Source organism: Calypte anna, chromosome 1 (assembly GCF_003957555.1).
Source record: "Calypte anna isolate BGI_N300 chromosome 1, bCalAnn1_v1.p, whole genome shotgun sequence".
In the NCBI taxonomy this organism is placed as follows: domain Eukaryota; kingdom Metazoa; phylum Chordata; class Aves; order Apodiformes; family Trochilidae; genus Calypte; species Calypte anna.
Window position 1 is genome coordinate 95,114,103 of NC_044244.1, and position 23,478 is coordinate 95,137,580.

The window sequence follows — 23,478 nt, forward strand, 5'->3', positions numbered from 1 at the left end:
ATATTTTTCCACCATGCAGTAGGCTAAATGGAGTTTAAAAAGAACCACCTTACAAAATGAGGCAAGAAAACTAGAGAATGTCAAGGGTCTAGTTCTAAGTCTATGCATTTGAACTTAAGTTACTTAGGAGCAGATCAGGGTGGGAACTGCTGGTCCTCATGAAGTGTCCTATCACTCTCACCACAAAACATGGCCTACCCAAAAGCACCTGATTATACCTAAAGAATGTCATGGACCTGTCACTTTCACAACAGAGCTAAGCAGTTCACTCACAGTTTTTTATCTTGATGACATTGGTTTTGTTCCAAGAACTTAGGAGGAATGTTGCATGTAAAGTTTGCATCATGTTATTGTTAGATAAATTTGAAGAATTCTGTTCCAGATGTACTATAAAAATGCACTGTAAATTGCATCATTATGCAAAGCTCATTGGTGACCTTTCTATCTTGCACCACATTCATTAGAGTAGCCTGGTTAGACACGAGCACTCTCATAGATCTGGAGAGAGGTTCGGTGATCAGAGGTTCTTTTAATCATCAACATCTGAATCAGTGACTCAGAGGTACACTCAGAAAAAGAAGCTGTGGGGGAGTTCCTTTAAAAAGAGCAAGCAAGCAAAATAGAGTAAGCAAAGCACAAAACTAATTAAACTTGATACAACAAAAAACTAAAGCATTTTTTATGCAATTTATTAAGGAGAAAAAGCTGTGAAATTAACAGCAATCAAAACCTAATTAAAGTTGATGCAATAGGAGCAGCCGAAGAATGCCTGATAACATTTATTGAACCAAAGAAACATGGCTGTCAAGTTAAAAGAAATCAACCAAACTTTGTTTTTGAATAGTAACGCAAAGATAATTATTCTCTGGGTGACACATACAGAATAAGATTCAAGTCATTACCTCAAAAGACAAAAAGACTGACATGCTGTGTTTAACTGCCTGTGAAAAAAAGAGCCTTAATACAGAAACTGTAAGAAATTTCTAGGTCTTGCATAAAAATATGACTCATCAATCAAAAACAATACCCTATTATTGTTAGATCAGTTACTGCTATAAACTAATATTTGACATTTAGGAGAACACCTTGTCTAACTGGGTGCTTACAAGCCAAAGACTCCCGTTGTTTTTATCTTAGCTTTGAAACTCATTGCCGCAGCACCTTGGGCTAGTGATTTACATCTAGGAGCCCATTTGTTTTAGGATTAGGATGCAAAACTCAATTCCTGATGTCAAGCATCATTTAAAGTATGGCCAACTGCCAGAATTTCTCCTCTACAGAAACTCTTAGTGGCAAACATGAAATGGGTCTGTCTGCAGTGAGCACAAAGCGTTTGTATTTTGTAGTTGTACATCTTTTGCATCATGGTCTCAGTTTTATAAAAATAATTCAGACAAAACCAGTTGTTCACCAAAATAGATCTTCATATAATCATAGAATCATAGAATTGACTGGGTTGGAAGGGACCTCTGAGATCATCAAGTCCAACCCTTGATCCACTACCGCTGCAGTTGCTAGACCATGGCACTGAGTGCCACATCCAGTCTCTTTTTAAATATCTCCAGGGATGGAGAATCCACTACTTCCCTGGGCAGCCCATTCCAATGCCTGATCACCCTCTCAGTAAAGAAATTCTTTCTAATGTCCAACCTAAACCTTCCCTGGCACAACTTGAGACCATGCCCTCTTGTCTTGCTGAGAGTTGCCTGGGAAAAGAGACCAACCCCCCCCGGCTACACCCTCCTTTCAGGGAGCTGTAGAGAGTGATGAGGTCTCCCCTGAGCCTCCTCTTCTCCAGGCTGAACAGCCCCAGCTCCCTCAGCCTCTCCTCATAGGGTCTGTGCTCGAGTCCTTTCACCAGCCTGGTTGCCCTCCTTTGGACCTGTTCCAGGACCTCAATATCCTTCTTGAACTGAGGGGCCCAGAACTGGACATAGGACTCGAGGTGTGGCCTCACCAGGGCTGAGTACAGGGGCAGAATCACTTCCTTGGACCTGCTGGCCACGCTGTTCCTGATACAGGCCAGGATGCCATTGGCCTCAAGTACTTCCTGTCAAAAAATCCTAAAGTACATTAAAAGCTTACCTTTAAACTAAAAATTCATCTTGTAACTTCTGTAGGAAGGCTCACAGTCAGAATTACAGTTAGGTTCATCTCATTCAAACTATTAATCTTCTAAAACCTTTATTGTGGAATCATGGTTTAAAAAACAATTTGGGGAATTCTTCCCAGTCTACCTCTAACATTACTATCATCCTACTAAATCACCATCACAAGGTTTCCATTTGTGCACTGAACAAATAAGTCTACCTTACAAAACATGATACCAGATCCCAAGCAAACAATCATGTTTATTTTAATCTTATAATTTCCTTAGATGAGAAGTGAAGTTTTCCACAATTAATTTTAATGCCTTTAAGTATCACTTATAAAAACCTACCTGTCTCTTGTGTACAGTACATAAAAATACTGCTGAAGCCTATTATTCAATGTCGAAGAGCTGCAATCTGGTATTACTAACATGCCTGAGGAAGATTTCCATGTCACAGTATTCCACTTCTTCATAAATCTGTTTTAAATCATACAATAGTAAGTTAGTCTGTTTAGTTGATTTTCTCCTTTACTTTTTACCCCCAAGGTATTTTTAGCATAGGGAAAGATCCTCATTACTCACACAGTCTTTCAGCTCTACTTTTTTTTTAAAATAAAAATGCTCACATTTCCATGATCAATACACCCATTTCACTTTGTGGATTCACTTTACATAACTAACATGGATATTTAGTGGATTATTTTTTCATACCCTGTTCAGAAATAGCTAAAAATTTCTGAACAAAAGTTTTTGTTCTCCATTTTTGTCTTCTTTACAGAGAGTCAAGGTTTTAGACTCCTTTTTACTTGAAAATAAATAATGGCTTGCAGTGAGCACTTTCTCATTTTCATTTCAACAGCAGACCAATAAAAGTTCCAGTTCAGTTCCAGTGAAGAGAACATTTTCATTCCACCTAGAATCAAGAGATCAAACTCCTTATATAAGAAAGTTTAGGTTACTGAACAGAGTTGTATCTGCTATACCACATTTGGCCTGTTACAGACAAAACCTGTCTACTATGCAACTGTTGGTATGTATTTATCCTTGGGACTGAGCTTGGAGTTCAAATTGCTAAAATTTTATTTCTGGAAAACATAAAATTTTTAAGGTGATTAATGACTATTTAGTAAGTTGTTGAGCAAAATTCTAGGTCAAGTCTGAAAAACCACACTAACAGTACACATTTCAAATTAAGAAATCAATCCTTTTCACCTTTACTACATCTTGAAAAATTATTCTGATCTACTGCCCCTTGATCAGTTTGACATAAAAACATAGCTCTTTATTGTCAGCAGTTAAAAGACAGGAGAAGAAATAGGATCTCAATAGAAAATATGACTGTCTAAAAATCTTTGTTCAAAATTGTTACAAATCACATAAACTGACTGCAAGCATTTTCATATCATTGCCACTTTTCCTTTGCTCTTTTCTCCTATGTTTGAAAACATAAGCATAGATGTAAGCTATCTGTCTTAGGAGAAAGGGGAAGGTTCCATCACAATCTGATAGAGATAATATGTATTAATAGGGGTGTGAATTTAAATGCAAAATGGGTTTATTACTGACCAGTGTGAGAAACATCCTCTTGGGAAGCTCAAATACACTGATAGATTGCATTCAGACTCTTTAACTTACTACATTACAAACTGACAACACCACTGCCAGCACATTTTGTTAAACACAGATGAGAACTGCACCTCTTAAATTCTTCAGCAGCAAGACTGACACTTTTTTGACAGCAAATCCTCTCATTTTTGAAAAAAAAGAAATGATACACACTTTAGGACACATCGATCTGGAGGATGAATCCAAGTTCATCCAGGCTTAAAAATCTGGAAAACAGCACAACCTGACCTGAGTTGCATTAGCTTTTCTGAATTCCTCTACAGGCTCTCAAAAGAAGTGGTTTGAACATAAGATGATAGGAAAGTGTTTATGACTCTCATTGGGAGTCTCAACATTGTGTGTTGATGCGGCACCGCATCAACTTGTGGTGATGAACTCCAGCTCAAGTAGCAGAGACAAAACAGAAAGAAATAACATTTGGAATGAACTCTTGTTACATCACCTTAACTGGAATACAGTCAGACAGAGAATAATGTGAGTAATGAAGCAAGGATGTAGTTTGCAAGACTGGGTAAATATGTCTTTCTGCTTAGCACACTTTCATCTGTAAATGGGTAAAATTATGCACCTCTTTGGTAACTTCAACACTAAGATAGATTTTGAAAGTCTAACATTACAAAACTGAGCTATTTTATAAAAAGTCACAACATGTTTTATACAATAATTCTAATTTCCTTAGAGCTTAGGAGTAGGAGAGTTAAGCAAAAGAGTAGAGCGTCAAAACAAAGATACATCTTTTTTTTTTCTTTCCTCCTATTTTAGAGCACAGATGTGACCTAAGTCCGTATCTGTAGCGATCAAGGAGAAATAAAGACTTGTAAAGTGTACCTTTCTTTGCCACTGATGTTGCTGCTTTTTTCTGGAAAGGAAAAAAAAAAGAAAGCAATGTTTCTGAAAAAAAATTAGGAAATTAGGATGTTCCAGTGAACAAACAGCAACCATCTTTTATGCTTCTTTTTCCACTAGGAACAAATCCCACCAGAAAATGACACAAAGAGAATCTGAAATGGTCTGGCTTTACTACTGCCAAACTTTTTCACAACATGAAGTGATGCTATTTAGCAACACACCACCTTGCAATGCCATCCCTTCACTATCTACAGACAGGTATTTACAAGTGTGCCCTAACCCTCCACAGCTCTGTGATCCAGTGAGAAACTGAGTTTCCAGCTCTCAAACCCAGCAGCTTCACCTCCCTTCTGTGAGAATTAGATGCTGTTCTGATGGTAAGGTTAATGCCTGTAAAGAAGAGCCATTCCAACAAAAAAGGGTTGAAAGGGTTGTTCTTCTGGCATTTTGCTCTATAGTGTCACAGTTCATGCCTTGCTCCTGTTTCCTGAAGGAATGAAATTCAGTTTTTTAGTCAACTCTTACACATATGAACCTGATTCTTGAAGTGGACCTTTCTACTGCTCCAACATACCATACCTCTCATGAGTGTGTGAAGTAAGTAATCTATATTAAATTTTGTTTCCAATTCAGAGCCAGTGAACAGAGAAAAAAAAAAAAAAGAAAAAATTGATTGATGCTTTATCAGTAATCCATGCAGATGAACTGATGAAGTCTTAACAAGACTAGAAAAAAACCCACATTGTCAAAAACATAGTATTAATTAAAAAAGAAACTAATTTACTGACCTAATAATGCCTCACTTTCCACTTTCTATTTTAAAAGAAAAATTAATTGTAATGATAGGATGGAAACATAGGTATAGAGATAATCTAGACAGAAATAGAGAAAATAGAAATTTTCATTTAAAAAGTAGTTTCCATTTCATATGTAAAGGAAAAAAAATATATATAAAGGGCTGAACTGAAATGAAAAAAATTCTTTAAGTTAAAAAAATTGTTTATGCTGGCTTTTCCCTAAAACTTTAAAAAATAAAAGTTTGATACTTGGTGTTGCATTTTTAAAAGAATATTAAAATGGTGACATTTCCTTCAAAATATCAAGTCCAGATCTCACTTTACTTAAGTTCTGAAGTAGGATAACTTTAAAAAAAAAGGTGAAGATTTCTTTATTAACACTCTACAGCTTCAGGAAAGAAGCTTGCAGTTCATGAATACACAGCTATGCTTCAAAGGCAAACAAAGGCCTGATGACTAAGGATGCCTGTTACAAAAGGTAGCAGTCTGGTACTTTTTTTTCCAAAACTTTCTTTTCTTCACTGTCAAAGATGTTTCCTTTTCACAGTCATTTACAGACATTAACTCAGATACTTATCCTCTGCTAGGTGAAAGATCAAGCATGCATCACACACCTGAAGCTTTGATATTTTGCTTATAACATAACTCATACTGCAACTAGTAAACAAAATTTTACCTGCAAAACATATATGGAGGACTGGCAGATGCAAGGAATCAGAACCCATGAACTTTCTCAAATGCTTTACTAAGAACAAGCGAATAGAAGCTGATGTAGGTATATAAGAACACCACAGAATGCACACACTTGGGTGTGCCTCTTGACTCAGATTAACAGCAGGCTGCATGATTTCAAGGTTCCTACTTGCCTCAGCTCTAAAGTGATCCTTCCAGTTGAGTGTGAGAACAATTTCAGTATGAAATTGGACCCTGCAACAAACAAAGGAGTAAATCTTCCCTTTTATTACTCCCCCACAATCCTATTCTAATAGAAGCTCATTTGCAGGAAGAGTCATATGTCCAAAAAAAAAAAAAAAAAAAAAAAAAAAAAATTACCAGGAAGCATCAAAGCACTGTGCATTGTGAGAAAGAAAATGATAAGATTTTTTTTTTTTGTATTATTAATAAGTGGATACTGAAGTCTTCAATGGGTCTGAAAATATACACGTCCTGGCTTATCTTCAGAGGGAGAAAATTCCATATATGTGAGTCACTTTTTAAGAAAGCTCTGACTAATGCAGATACAAGTCTGACTTAAATTGACATTTCTACTTTGCCAGTGGATCGGAACTGTCAGGAGAGTTGCCCAGGCAGACTGAAGGATTGCAGAGGAGAGTTATTCAGTAGCAGTCTAAGAGTGCTATGGTGGAATGAGGAATGGTTCTTTAAGAAACAGCCTTGGACTCTATTCCCAGACCTAGCAATTACCACTCCCAGAACACACTCAGAACAAAGGAACGGAATCAGAAGGAAACCAGCTGCAAATTTTCCTGTTTAGGGCAAGAGCTAATTCCCTTCTGCTGCTGCTTTCACAATGCCTCTAGCTAACATCTGTCAGTGGGGCAGGTCAGACATCTGGAGAAAGGAGCATTGAAAGTGTTGATACTAGATATACCAAGAGCTCAGCTGTCAGAGTCCCTACACTGCCCTCATGCCTCTTCTGGTTTTCTCACACGATGTGACTATAATAAACACATATTTTCAAAAATAAAAAATTATCAAAGATTTCTTTTATCAAATATATCAGCAGAATGCACTGTGCATCTGTAGAGTATTAAAATAGGGATTAAATATTAAATATTTTTTGCAAGGTAATGGATGAAAGAAGTATTTAAAGACAGCATTTGGCATGGGTTAATCACCTTTTTCATTAAAGAAAGGAATACGTACCGAGAGCATCTTTCTGCCACCTGATTAAGCAATGAGCCAATACAATTGTAAATCCTCCAGAAATTCCCTATGGTTGAACTCAATGGAGGCAATGATTTACTTCCCAGACCCTGTCCCTCATTTTCAGATGATCATTGCATTAACTGTGTACAAACACTTTCTATCATGCTGTTAAAAGAAATGGAATGTGACTGTTCTGTGATTCTCCTTAGGAACCTTTGACAATTAAGAGATCGAACTATTCATATATATTTTTAATGTTAATTTTTAATGGAGTTTGCTCACGACTCAATTGTTCAAACAGCAAGTAAAACCAAAAGTGATCGATTTTAGTACAAACACTGCAACTGTTCATTTTCTGCTGCTTTATTGGCTGGTACAATTTGTTCTATCCGTAACAGGGATAAAAAGGATTTGAGGCTACTACCCCTTTCCCACAATCCCATCCTATGAATTGCCTTGCGAGTCATTGTAATTTTTTTCTCCCTTTATATAAGGCAGATTTTAAGTCATGTCTGCACTTATTTGTACTATTTACAATTATTGTAAAAACTAGTTGTGTGTAATACCCGTATTATGTATAGTTTCATGCAAGTTCAATCATGTTTGGCGTATGCATTCAATATGGTTCAATTCAGACAGGGTTTTTTCCCCTGTGTTAGTAAGCAGCAGAACCATGGTATTAAAATAGAAATTATGGTATTTGTACTGAGACACATGATAATTTCATTCAAGATGGGAAAATTACAGATGACAGATGCTTTGTTTGAAGGCTGCAAAACTGACTAAAAAAAAATCTAAAGAATATCAGAAGGGAAAAGACGCCCTGTATGAAGTAAAATGAATACATGTGTGCTAGACATCACGTTCTGATGTACATTTTATAAACCAAGGTTTTGCTCACCAGTGTAAACTGAATCACCACCAGATAATCTATATGGGGAGAATGATCTAGTAAAATGTCATATTTTTTCCTCTAGATGTTATTTTAGATAACAAGAAATTATATTTAAGTTGGTTTTACTTTAATTTAACATAAATTTGAGCTGCCAGTGTACTTGTATGGTATTATTCTCCAAAGCTGATACTAGATAATAAAGATACAGATAGAAATAAAATAATAATAGCTTGTGACAGGCTACATTTAAAGTTTGATCAGGCTGATCAATGGGCCTTTTGCTTCAAAAGCTAGCTTGAGGTTCAAGGAAGGAAAAGATAATTGTTGTTCCAACAGCTTGCTCATATCACACTGAACTGAAAGGCATTTGGGTTGCAGTCCCAGCATTAATAAAGCTGCCACATACAAAAAATGCCTTTTTGCTCAGATGCCGTGATGGAAATTCGCATCTGTCTTTTCCTTTCAAAATATACTTCTGCTAGAGTACACGCACTTAACTTAGATCTTGGTTTTATTTAAAATTTTAGAAGCTCAATTTTTATTTGCAGTCTTCTAGCTATTTTACATTCTTTAAGTATCACTCTAAAAACCTGTTAATATTTGACAATTAATATATAGACAACAATTATCAGTCAGTTACTGTATATTAGCTGTTACAAGCATGTTTACTTATTTATTTATATCTATACAACATGCCTTCAGCTCACTGTGTGCTGCAGCTTTGTTGGGTTTCTTTCTTCTCCATTTACACAATTGTCTTTGGGTAAAAGAAGCTTGAGGAAACACAAAAACCATGAGTACATACCTCTGAAAATAATCTCATTCAAGTTGATTCAGTTCTCTTTTTTGTTCAATTTAAAGTTATTTTCTTTGGCTCACAGGAGAACATCACAGTCTTTCACTGAGTTATTGAGAATTTTCACCCCATATCAGCAGCTCATCAGCAATTACTTTTCTGCACACAGATCCTTAAAGATCCAGGACATGATGATTTGTTACACTTTCTGTGCTGAAACAATTGTGAATGGAAGCTCCTTAAACAAGTTGCTACCAGAAAGGAATTGGAGAGAATAGGGCTCCTAATAATAGTAGATCCTTCCCCTCCAACCCCAAAAAATGCAAATAGGTGCAATCACTATGGAAGTGTACATTTACCTCCTTTATTTAAATCTTTGGCTAAATTAAATTCCTTAGCTTGCTTATCCTTAATATTGTGGTATTCCTATAAAACAATCATCTAGCTTTAGGACTGGCTTCATAATGTCTAATGTTAGAACTCATCAAATTTGCCCTCGATTTGTTTCCCACTGTCAATGAAAATTTAAATACACTCATCTATTTTTAGTGAAATAATAAGATTTTTATTCGCATGATAAGGTGAGACCACAATGCATGGGACATATTAAAAAAATCATCTAGATTCAGGAAGCATTTTTACAAATTGTTTCAGTAGATATATTTGCATATTTTAATAATTTGTTTGGGGCTTGGCTTTTTTTGTTTCTTTTTTTACAAGCAGCTCTTCATCCTAAACAAAATTAGGATTTCCCATTTCATGCCCTTATATCACATGGTGCCACTAAACAAGGGCTTATTTTTTTAGGGTGCATATTTAAAAGATAAATGGCATTCTGTTTTACTGTAGGCTGTAAATATAAACAAGTCTTTTACCATTAAGTCTTCCTCTAGTATACAAAGCAGCTGAAAGTGAGTTTCTAGTAGTATCTTCTCCATTTTTAGGTTCAAGAAAAGCAAATTGATTTTCTTTTTTCATGCTACCAGTGGAAACAGACCCAAGCTACCTTCATCCTTGCTAAGCACGAAAATAGAAGTGAAGGAAAGCATACTGCAGAGACATTCACACTCACTGTATGCCAGTTAGCTCTAACTCAGAATTTATCAATCCCTGGCCAATAAACTCTTAAGCCCTGCTAAGGCAACATTACAGAGACTTGCCACCTTGGATCACAGATACCTTTGGGACTTCTCTGCCATGTTCGACTGAGCAATGCGGAAGTGCTCACACAATCTGGTAAACCTTCATCTTCTCAGAGAAGCTGTAATTTCAGATATCTGAGAGCTGAATTCCATAGGTACAATTTTGCTATCAAACCACCTTCTGGGAGGGGTTTGGAATACAATTGTCTCAACTATAGTTAATCCAGACTGGTATTTTTGATTCATGCCAATAGAAGAGGCTTTTCCTATTACTTTTCCATTATCTGACACAGTAGCCACTGTCCTTCAGTCATATCCTCCAGAGCTGATTGCCATCCATTTGGGTAAATTTCTAAAAATGTGTTGTTGAATCACTCTTCCGGACTACATTTCTCCTTGACCTGCTGTGTTTTTATTCCTCCAGCATTTGCTGACTGATAGTTAATCTCTGCATCACCACTTCTAAAAGGAGCTGGAATGGCACCTGCTGTTAATCTGGGGTTGTTGTGATTATATGGCATTCAATTCCAATTTCTGTTTCAAAGTCAGCTTTTGACTGATTGTTTCCAGGATCATGTTTAAACATTCATGCTTATAAACTATGTGGAAGCTGGACAGACCTACCAACAACATCTTAGCTAGTTTAAGTGCTAGATGCCTCTTCATAGCACTTTACTGTGCCGTGCAGATATTGTAAACCCCCTCAAAGGTTTCTCACTCATTAGAAGATTCTATGTCATTTAAAACAAAAATAGCCACCATTCTGAGCATCATGAAACTTCGTAACAGAAACTTCATATTGCATCTGTACTGACCAGAAATAACCCCAGTGAACTCAAGACAGCACAGGTATACAAAGAGACAGAATCTGGTCCAAAGAGAAACAAAACCCTTCCTACACAGATGTAAGACAGCAAAATAAAGAGACAATGACCCAATCTTTAAAAGATTATTCCTCTTTAACTACTGACCAGTTTTGCACTTGATGTATCTGGTGGTCACTGGATCCTGGTCAGGTCACTGAAACCCTGAGAAAGGGATTCCCCCATTGCACTTTCAAGGTCATCTTGCCAACAAGGAAGGACAGCTTAAATCAAAACCAGATTAAAATCAGATGTGATGACATCTTAGCACTGTCATCACATCAACTGTTTCACTTCAACATATTCCAATATATCAGCTTCATTCTCCATTTAGCTTGAGTGCTCACAAACTTAATTTCTGCACGTACCCACACTTCAGCACAATATAATGCAAACTCCTACACTTTCTAACCATCTCTATAATATGCTCACTTACTCCCTTAATACTGCTAAAAATGAAAAAAAGAAATGCTGTAAGTAGGAGTAGTTCTACTAATTTATTGCAATGAAATAATAATCTAATGCATTGTAATACATTTTTAAAATGTAATTTTCATATTCATACAGACAATAACTGTCAAGATATTTTAACAGAGTCCTCTTTTATCATGTTATCTTTTTTAAGATGGATGAACACAAGCATTCCAGCTTTCAAAAGTAGCAATCTGTTTTTAAAACCTTGGGTTTTAAGGATCAACTGAGACAGTTATTGATCTCAAAAGCTCCATGAGAACTTCTTTATATCTTTATGATCACTAAGCCACAACTATCCAAAATAATTTAAGCTTGTTTCATACCCATGGCTCAGAGGTAATATATAGTGGGTTGAGATCGAATTGCCTTCAGAGCAGCCTGGCTCGTACTGTGGTTTGGATTTGTGACCAAAAAAATAGTGATAAAACACCAGTGCTTTGGCTACTGCTGAGCAGTGATTGCAAAGAGTTAATGTTTTCTCTGTTTCTTACTCCATGAGTAGGATGAGGGTAGACAAGAGATTGAGAGGGAACATATTTGGAATGGCTGACCCCAGCTGATCAATGGGATATACCACACCATATGACACTGTGCTCAGGAATAAAACTTGTGAGTTGTTTTCCCAAAGTAGGATTGCCTGGGGACTGGCTGGGCATTAGTCTGCTGGTGAGAAGTGCTGAGTAATTGCCTTTGCATGACTTCTTTTTTGTTCTTTCTTCTTCCTTTATTTATTAAAAGTCTTAGCCTAGAACCAGTAATTTTTCTCAGTTTTGCCCTTCCAGCTCCCTCTGCCACTGCAGAGGAGTGAATGAGTGATGTTTGAGTGGGACATTATAATGTTATGATACTGATACAAGGACCTAGAGAGAGGGTATTTAGGATCCCATGGGATCTGAAGGGAAGAACAGAGAGGGGTCAGTATTCCTTAACATTTTGTGCCATACTCTTCAAAAGCCAGGAGGGTAGGAAGCCCAATCCCCTTCCTGATCCCTTCTTCCTTGCTGCTGCACTTGGGAACCCTCTCCCAGGTCAGCCCTGCTGCAAGGGACCCTCAGACACCTATCTCTGTGATCAAGACCCAATGGTGTATATTTGTACATATTTGCTCCTCATTCCGAGTGTTGCTCTTTCCCTGTTCCAGTAAAGCTGTTCCAGTTTTAATTTCCAACCTGTTAAGTCTTTTTCCTTTATTCCCCTTGTATCTTTCCTTGAGGGAGTGTGGAGGGGGGTAGCAGACAGCAATTCTGTGCTCTGTTTTTTTGTTCTCCCTAACTTCTAAACTGAGACAGTGAGAATAAAAACCCATTAGTAAGAAATGAAATTGCAGCTGAAAGATGTAACCCAGGTTATCTACCCCTGTATGTCATGCCATGGGCCTCAAGGAAAGATAAGACCTCCCCAGATATCTACTCATAGCCATGAAGCGTAATTATGAAATCAACAGATCTGACTGACACAAAATATTAAACTTAACCACAACTCTTCGAAGAACTATTCTAAAATATCATCATGGGAACCTCTCTGTGAAAATCAGATTTTTATCTCCTCTACTTTTTTCTAAATGATAGAAACCTCTTAAATATAAAGTATTTGCAAGCCATTTCTACTCAGTTCAGGGAAGAAAAAAAAAAAGAAAAAAAAAAAGAAAAAAAAAGAAAAAAGGAAAGCCTGTGTCTGCGTACTTTCCCTTCACCTTTCCCTGCTCTGAAGTCATACTTCAGTATTTGTATAGTTTTCCTGCATTTTAGAATTGCTTTTCATGCTAAGTCATAGGTTTACTACAAGCTATTATCTCGTTGGAAAGGTATATTAAACTCTAAGCAATAGTGAATCTCTAATTTATGTGTACCCTAGGATGTATTTAAGCTTGGTCATCATCTGCTGTCCGATACCATCTCTACTCAATTATGTAATAGGAAACAGAGCATGTGAAGGTATGCATTAAGTCCATTCAACATTGCTACTCAATTTCATATTACCTAAATGCTAATGCACTCAGTAGACTCAACAACACAGCTTGCCCACCACTGTGTCTGCCTAACTAAGTATTCTCTACTTTTCTTTCTATTGAAAAAAAATATTAAAAAAATTACTTTGTTTCTCTGACTTTTGTTTTGTACAAGCCTATTCCTTCTATGTGAGGATTATTTGTCCACATGTATATCAGCATTTAAATTCAGCTTCTTACTAGAATTAAATAATTCTGGAAGGATGTCCACCATTTCCCCTCATCAGAAATATTCTCAAATGATTTTTGTAACTCACAAGAGCCTCTGTTTGTTCAAGTAGATTGGAATTTTAAGCCTACACCAGAGTGGTGTAAGCTGGGTTTGAACTTAAATTCTATGTCTGGAGCCTGGTTTCCACAAAACAAGGCAATGGGTAAATACAGCTAAGCCCGGTGGAGCTGCATGTCTGCAACATCAGAAAGACTTTGTTTTCATGTCTAAAAGTTCCAGTCTTTTGTATGGCAATTATATCACCAATTAGTTTTGACAGCATTACAGTAAAATTCTCTGAACTAGTGACTCGTCAACTGGCATACATAATACTGTAATTAAAATCCTATATCTTGTTTACTGTGAATTTCAGTCTACCTCTAAATATCTTTATATAGAGAAAGAAAAAGGAGATGTTTTCATGGAGTTGATAATACAGCTTGGGGGGACAAAAAGCTTGATGTTTTGATTAGAGACATGTCTTTAAAGTCACACACAAGCTCTAATGTAATAGTGTCACCCCCAAAGGGGAGGAAATACAGAACCTTAGGGACAGCTGCAATACCCAACCATGTTTCCACAAGCGCAGCTGAGGCATCATGCCTATCAGGGAAGCACTGGGGAGCTCTGCAAGTACAGTGCTCTCTCATAACCCTTGACCAGTGAGCCAGTATCTTTGAAAGCTTTCAAGCTGATAGGGAGTTACATAAATGCCAAGTAGTCTTACATGTAAAAAATCAAAGGTCATCTAAAGAAGCACATTATGCTGCTGAGGGATGAATAATCCTGAGGTTGGAGTATGCTTTTTTATTTTTTTTGCGAGACATGAAAGTCCTACTACTTGATGAAAGCAAAAGCAACATAAACCCATTATGACTAGCATCAGACATACATCTTATCAAAATCTGGTGTGTTAGCTGGTGACAAACTTATCTTTATCAATGTAAACACAGCATTTGTTTTACTATCAACAGGCCTGCAAACATCTCTGTTAAGATGAAGAGCAGATATTTTACACTTGCACTTGCATGACAGAGAAAATCAGTTAGGTACGCATATAGCAGGTCCAAGTTTTCTTCTTTTTTATAGTCTGATTGCACAGTTTTATATTTATGAGATTAAGCACCTTTGACATCAACAGCCATCTTTCAGTTGTACACATCTCCTTTATAACTCAATATCCTGCTCAATACGTATCTGTATCCCCTACCAAAAGGGAGTATGAGGAGACAGGTGCTATAGCATGCTGAATGAAGATTCTTTTCAGCCTTCTCTTTATCAACCGTCTCTGTGATTCCATGCCATACCACTTTTGTTATACATCTGCATTCATATTTATGCTTCTCTGTGTTTATTGCTCTCTCAAAATCCTTAAGAAGCATCACTGGTGAAGATGAAATAAATAAACTATATTACTTTAACATTATATCTCCTTTTTCTACATTGTTACACATTGTGCTTCTTCCAAAGGCAGCTATCTAATTATAGGTACTTGGGTGCATAAAGCGATATGGAGGTTTCTACTGCAATTATTCATTTTAATTGAAAATTGTGTAGGGAAAAACCCATTTCATGTGCAGCATGCATTTTGCATTTGTTTCCAAAGAATCTGAACTTGCACAGGGTGAGCTGTGAATTCATATTTCCCAGCAAGACATAATCTTTAAAATTTTACTGGGGGGGGGGGTGGGAAGCCAAGGGGGTCTTATTAATGTTGTTAAGCCTACTTAAGAACATTTCACCATTTATGCAACTAGGTATTTTTATTCTTTTTTCAGGTGAAGATTTAATGCTTCCAATGAAAGAGGATGAGTTTAAAATTGAAATAATACACAATGTCCTTGAAGCTGCAAAGTAGAGGAATCAGAAAAAAAGTACCAGGACAGACAGCAGAGACAGCATGCTAAAGGAGACAGGACATCAATGAGACCTAATCCACAGCATCAAACGTTTGCATTTTCACATAATTTAGTGACTATGTCTTAAAATAATACTAAAGACAAAGCTAGTTCAAGCTTTAATATATTTTAGAGTGTCAAAATAAGAGTTGGAGGGAAGCAAGAGTTTTACCTTGTTTAGCTAATAAAATAAAGCTACAACTTATTTTCTTCTAGGAAAAAAACTTCTTTCTTTCCTCAGTGCCCATCACCACAATGAGTCAAACACATTTCATGCCTAAATTTACAACAAAAAATAAATCAACTACTTCAAGTGACAAGCATCTGAAAACAAAATCTAAACCATAGCTTCATAATCACTAAATATATAGCTTTGAAACAAATGCTATATGAAACAGAACTCTACTGATTTTCTACCTATATCATCAGAAGACTATATAGGCTAGGTGCTAAATTAGGTCTCAAATTAAAAACAGTCTTTGCTTCCTTCATAAATATGAAATTAATATTAAATTGGTGAAAGGGTGGGGGAGGAATTGTTCTTTATCAGATACAAAATCTTTCTGAGAAAAATCTGTACTTAAAACCATGTGGTTATAACAGCATCTGAGAAGAATCAGTAGAATGGTACTAGTGAGTTTGGCTCAATGCATTCCCATGCTTATTTAGAATATCTAAAACAGAAAAAAAGAATGAATGAATCTTAACTTGAAAGTCAATTATTCCATCACAGTTTCTAAGAAAGCCAAACAACATGAACATGCTTTTCATAATATATGTCATCCGTTTTGAATAAAATGGATACTAACTAAAAACCTCTTGTTGAAAGGTATGGCACTGGGCAGCAGATATTCCCTTGGTCTGACCTAGCAAACTTTTCCTGGACCACAGCAAGTTCTATTTTGGTCATAAAATGTTTTTGCAAGACAGGGGAATTAACTTACTTGAGGAAGAAGCATGAACACAAAACATGAACACTTCCAAGGACAATCTAGCAGCAGAGGGCTTTTTCCTGCATGGACACTCTGCTCTGGATTTGGCACCTGTTCTGCCATATGATGACAGCTGGTACCTCCCTCATCTACTGCTTCACTTAGGACACTCTTGATACTTGACTTCCTTCATTTTACTACCTGACTCATAATTATTAAAATATAGAGCAAGAAATAGAGAGGTTTCCTGATTTTTTTAATCCTTCCTGACATAAAATAAATATACTCTAATTCCTGCATGTCATTCCTATGAGTACATATATAGAAAACAACACTGAAGGAATTTAAAGGCATGCGAATTTGACTTACTTTTGAATGTGGTAACAGCCACAGTTTCTCAGTGGTGTACAAAGGCTACTCCTTGTGCTTTTCTTTTAAGGTTGTTTCCTACACAGTACTTTACACCATTGTGTACCCTACACCTGCTCAACAGTTTTAATGAATTTTCAGAAACACAGCTAATAAACAGCAATCTTCATGGTGCAAAAGGGAGAAATAAGATATGAAGTTGCTTTTGGCTAACATTAGGAGACAGGTTTGAAAAGACTGTCTAGGGCACTTCTCTCAAGAAATTAAATGTAACAACTGAAAATAATAGAAAGCTGCTTTTTATATAAATTTATAAATTGTATGCGTGGTTGGGAGAAATGGAGAAAAATCACGCCAACCAAACAAAGAACAACAAAAAAGAGGAAAACTTTGCAGTTGTGTTTGCAAATATTTACTGATAAAACCACCAAGATATCAGAGCTATAAATACCTCTCTCCATTTTGGCTCAAAAAATGTAAGCATCAAAGGAAAGGAAAGGAAATCTCTTTCTTACTTATGAGAAAACACACAGATACACATAGAAAAAATTGCTAATTAAAGCTATACTTTCATTTTCATAAATGGAAGAATGTTTTCCATGTAGAACTTGGATTCACTGCTCACTCCTCTCAGTATACTCAAGTCTGGAAATGCCACACAGAATGCAAAGCTCTGCCAGCATAAGACTAAATATCTCTGATAGAAAACCAATTTTTATTTCCTGTCTAACATGAACATTAATCCCTCATTAAAATGTATCATCAAGTATTCCTTGGGAATAAGGAATTGGGACAATTATTCCTTAAATGTCTTGGGACAAGCTAAAAGTTCAATAGAGTGTGGTCCTTTAAATTTATACAATTCATCTCCCCACCTTTCCTGTGGGGAATATAAATTGCTTCCAAGTACTTAATATGCTGTATGCCATTCAAATTCTGTTGCTTCAATTCATTATATTAAAAAGTAATACAAATTTGAATTATTAATTGTAAAAGTACAGATTTAGCTAAAGTACACAAAAAATTCAATTCATAGCAAAATGGCTACAAAGTTAAAATTAATCTATTTGCAGTCCTCCGATGTCCTTCTCAGAATCCTTTAAAATGCCACTTATTTTATAAAAAGTACAGATTTTGTGTGTATTGATGTGCTCTAGCAACAGAAAGGTTCTCTCTGCCTTCAGTTTTTTCTGACATTATTTACCCATTCCAAATCAATCATTGATTACAGCTAAAATAAAGGGGTCCATTTGAGTAAATGTTACAGGACTAGACTTACAGCTCAGAAGTTTGCACCTTGTAAGACTCTCATCTCCAATCCTACATTCAAAAGGTACTTATGATTTCAAAGAAATTGCAAATCAAATGATTAAACCCTACAGGAAATTAGATAAAAGAGAAAGGAACCACTTCAAAACCATAAAGAGATTCTATTCAGCTATTATACTAATAGCAAACCCCCATATTTTGATTGTAGCTTCTGCAGGTATAAAATGACAGGGTTTAGAATCTATTTTCATTGAAGTGCATAGATCCACAAAGCCTTTTCAGTCTCACAAGGTGTTTTAAAGTCTTGTAATTATTCAGCAAAGCATTTGGACAGCACTTCTTTAATTTTAAGCAGAGTAACTGCACTTGGTAAAATATGCTCTAGAGTTGTAGAATCTTTCAGAATAAAATTGAGCAGTAGAATTAAGTATAAAATGCTGCTGAACTTCTTTCGCCACTGAAATCAACACAAAAGCTTTTGCATTTTTAAATCAAGCTACTAATTCATTAATAATTAAACTCAGTTTTAGTTTATGGAATCTAATGTAATCTTGACATTAAATTCTATTACGCAAAACACAATGCTTTTTCATTGCAGATTAAGATAAATGTCTTAGAAATGTATCTTACTGCAGTAATAATGCTCTTCTTTTTGTAAGGAATAGACATTTTCAAATCTTTTTTTCCCCTCTAATTTAACTACGATTAAAAAATCTGCATATGATACAGTTCGAAAAATAAGGACACTAATACAGCATTTTTATTAGCTGTTACAGTAAGAACACCTAATACAGCAACTGCATATTGGACTAGCAGCCAAGCAAAACTACGGTACTCTTGAAGCAAATAGTGTGATTATACACACATATATATAAATATATAAAATATATACATACGTATATACACAAGCACACACACAAATAAAAGCAAGTCACAGTTTATGGACTACTTCCCTTGTCAGCCTCTCACCACCGTTCAATTATTCTTCCAAGATATTTTGCAATAATGTTTTCCAAATTAGATTGAAGCAGGGATTTGAAATATTCTTTTCCTTTAATAACATAATTTTATACACAAGAGTGCTTCAGTGAACCCCCTTCCAAAAAGGATTATCTAAAAATAATATCTGCATGCATATATTCCTACTAAATATTTTAATTTATTAAAAAAATTAAAGGGAAATTACTTTGAACATTGTTTTCTTAGAAAAAATAATGCAGAACCAAGAGTTCAGGAAATGACTTACCTTTCTTGTCATCAAAGTACAGTGTCTGTTGAGCTGGATTCGACCACTGGAGGGAGGTGTTATCATTTTGATCGACCCTGCAGGTCAAATTTGCTGTTCCCCCTTCAACAACAGTGACATTCTGTGTAAGTGGAAACTGTCCTTGGCTTCCTGAGAAGGAAGGGGGGGGGGGAGGGACGGAGAAGGATAAAGAGAAAAAAAAGAAAGATTTGAGAGAAAAAAATTAAAATATTTGAGTTGTAGAACTGAATTTACTGCAGCAACTTCCCACAGATGACAGTATAGATTCAATGTGATCTATTCTGAAAAAAAAAAAAAAAAAAAAAAAGTAGTAGAATAGATTAAAAAAATATTTTTGCAATATATTCTCTGTATCCATAAAACAGATAGATGAAGAAATAAGGGATTTTTTTCCCCCTCCTTCCCCCCCTGTAACTCATACTAGTTAGTTACAAGAAATAATTTTTATCTCCTCAGACATACCCGTATATCTATGATATGCCTCTGCAGAGGGCTCATGTATTACACACCTACCTACACAGATGTCTCAGCTGAGACAATATAGTTAAATGGTGGCTGAAACCATCACTCAAAGCATAACATAAAAATCTGAACAGGATTTTTAAAATTGAGGCACAAGGCAGCCTTGACTCCCTCTTTCTTTTTATGCTTATTAAAGATTTCTTAGGACCATGTTTTTCCTGCCAAGTTTAGGAAGCTGGTGGAGAGCAAACGTAGTGTGAATCTAATACTCAATGCACCTTCTGCTGAAGGAATATAACCCAATCTCATTTGGAAATGGAAGTGATGATGTAGGAGGTCTCTCTCACATCTATGATTCTATCCCAGAACATTATGAATCACATTAAGCACTTGCTGAAAAGTCACTGGGAAGATTTCCAAGTATACCTATACAATACTGGAGCAGTTTCACTCAGGCTCCCAATCACAAGCATTTTCAATGGCATAGTTAGACTGAAGTGTTTATGTAATGTGAGAACAGCACACACTTTGTCAAAAAACACAACACATTCTTACACAAAGTATTGCAACAAGGGAGCACAGTCTAACACGAGTCAGGAAAGAAATAATAAGCAAGGCCCTTAAAAATAAAAAGGCAAGTCTCTTGACCTGGGAGATATATTAATTTATTCACAGATACAATGCAAAAGAGAGACAATCTACAAGTCTAAATCAAAAATACCTTTCTTTGTTCTTCTTTTTTTGTAGGTTCTATTAATACAAGAAGTACTCAAGGGTAGATAGAGCTGCTAGCATAAGTGTAATACCAAGATTGACACGCAAGTGGGATGTGTCAGAAGTGAAAAATCTCTCTGCAGTCCCTACAGGAATGAACAATCTCATTGACATGTCATAAGTATATTAAGGAAATTATATATACAATATCCACTAATTATACTAATACAGAATCAAAAAATTGGCACAAAACCTTCATAGAAATGTCCTGCTGTAGTGGCTCATATCAGAGTTATTCTTAGGTAAGTAAAACTGAGGTCTGCCTCATGGAAGACATGATAATTTAGAAGTCTATCATCTAGTATACAGGTTTTCAGATGACCTGAGTAAGGTACTACTAAGTAAGGGATTAATAACTGAACAGCTATTTGACATATTGAAATTGCAATAAATGTAATTCTAGGTAGGATTTGATAGCTGTCCATTTTCCAGTGTGAAATTATTTTGACGGCCTTTTGCCCTAGCACATAAGCATCTCTGGCACTGAAACTATTAGCATTTAGGTAGTTTAAAATTCTCCACAGATACTCTACAGAAAACTACTCTATCACCTAAGTGCTTAAGAGGAAACTTCTCAACGAATGAAATTGAAATAAGTCTTTCACTTAAACAAAAATTCTTCCATGTCTTGGTTCAAAAAAAAAAAAAAAAAAATTCACATTGAATGCCAAATCTAAATAACTGGTATAATTTTTATACAAATATAAACTCCTTGTAGATGTCTTAAGATCAAAATTCAGTATGTTCTGATATTTCCTATAAGGGGGTATTTACTATTTACAGAATAACAGATTTATTAAATAAAAAATATGGAACAGTGAAACCACGACTGCTAATTTAAATGCTGCAAACAATAAATGCTAAAATGCTCATGAAATTCTCTGACACTTAATTAATCAAACCCTGCTTCTTGAAAACCACATGTTGAGAAATACTTGATGAGTGAAAAATAAGGCTAGGGAAAAAAAAAACAACAAAACCCCATCCCACCCACAACAGAAAAGATTTGTCATTTCCTTCTATTTCTCCTCTTTCAATTCCAATGTGTCAAAGAACCTCAAGATACTGCATAAATTTCTTATCACTTAAATTAGAATTTTAAAAATCCATAAAAATGCACACAGCCTGTTATTACTTCCACTAAATTACAGGCATCTTGCCAAAGAAATACCCTTCTAAAGTATGAGTTGTGGATAAGAGGCTATGGGGCTAAAATATTGTTTTCATACAAGAAGCATTAAACAGCGCCAGAGATATAACACAGCAAAATCTGTCATTCACATTAAAGAATGGAAGATAGTTTGATAAAAAAACAGCTTTAAAATTTTAGTACCCCATTAGCATGATGTAGGAAATTTCTTCCTGTATTTTCTTTCTGACATTGTAGTTCTCATTGTAGGAGAGAGTGATCAAGCATTGGAATGGGCTGCCCAGGGAAGTAGTGGATTCTCCGTCCCTGGAGATATTTAAAAAGAGACTGGATGTGGCACTCAGTGCCATGGTCTAGCAACTGCAACGGTGGTTCAAGGGTTGGACTCGATGATCTCTGAGGTCCCTTCCAACCCAGCCAATTCTATGATTCTATTATTCTATGATTCTTCTTATGAAGGCATCATTGTAGTCTATCAGTTGTGACTGTCAAGTCATGGACCCATCTGACCAGAAGAGTATATAGTAGGCAAACTACTGACCAATCATTTAAATTGAAACTGTACATGCCATGATCTGAAAAAGGTTAGGACTTTCTTTTCTCTGGCCACTCTATTGTATTCTGATGTTTGGAGCAAGAATTGATCTAGCATATAAGAGTGAAAGCAAAGCATTCATCCTACCCTGTACTAATATAGAAACTGTGTGGTTCTAGAGAAAAGACATATAGCTTCATAGAAAGCTAGGAGTGGAGAAAGGTGTACAGAGAAAATGAGTCATTTAATCTAGAAACTAGCCCAAATGGAAAGAAGGGAGCCATTGTGGAATAGGAATACTAAAAGAATGTACTCTGAATAATAAGGGATGGGAAAACTAAGAAAAGAAATATTTATGAAAGTGACCTAATTGTTTTGTATCAGTATATAACTTAGGTTATTGAAGTAGGAGCTTTGGGGCTGGAAGGGCCTGATAAGATTGTAAAAGCCTGCAGAAGACAGATGAGCATAACATCATGCCAGCATTGTGTCAGAGAAGAGTTCTTATGGTGCTGAGGATTAGATCTGGTTCTGGGGCAACTGATGGTAATTTGTGGGAGAGGACTCATTTCTGTTAAACAAGTAGGTAGCATGGTCCCATCAATGGGATGAGGAACACGGGCCATGGATGATAAAGATAAAGGTGTTCTCAGCTAGATCTAGGTGTCACCATAGAGTTAAGGGGGCAGAACAAGCTCTCACTGCAGCACAGTGAAGAATCACTGACTGGAATCACAACATCATTCCCTGAACTACTTGCTCTGGAAAACATACTTATACCTGGGATAACTTACCACCACTGCAATAAAGCAATCATATTCCCAGCATTGCCACATGAATAGTCCCATTAAATCAAGAATGTTGTGTGATGAGACTTCAATAAGCAGGCTCTGCCAGGATGTCAAAAGAAAGTTTTCATCAGCATTTCAATAACTGAGTGGAACTACTGTGGTTCTCTAGTATGAATGGTTCTTAAAATAGTTATTAAACTTGAATTTCTGAATTTCTTAATTTCTTCCTGTACTCTGAGAGTACAGATTGAACAAGGCGATGTACTCTAGCAAAAGCATTACACCTTGACTTAAGCAGTAGATGGAAAACTTCATGGCACCTTTGGTAACTTAATTCAGAGAGCAATGGTCAAAATTGTTTAAACAAGACAACAGGATTTTATTCCTG

General features: G+C 36.0%; 1 protein-coding gene across 1 annotated transcript in view; it reads right to left on the reverse strand.

Moving 5' to 3' along the window:
• Nucleotides 1-23,478, reverse strand: part of CADM2 (cell adhesion molecule 2) — a 605,838-nt gene that overhangs the window by 164,998 nt on the left and 417,362 nt on the right. The window contains exon 3 of the mRNA XM_030466429.1: nt 19,358-19,507. Coding sequence (XP_030322289.1) covers nt 19,358-19,507 — 150 coding nt within the window. The remainder of the gene's footprint in view (nt 1-19,357; nt 19,508-23,478) is intronic.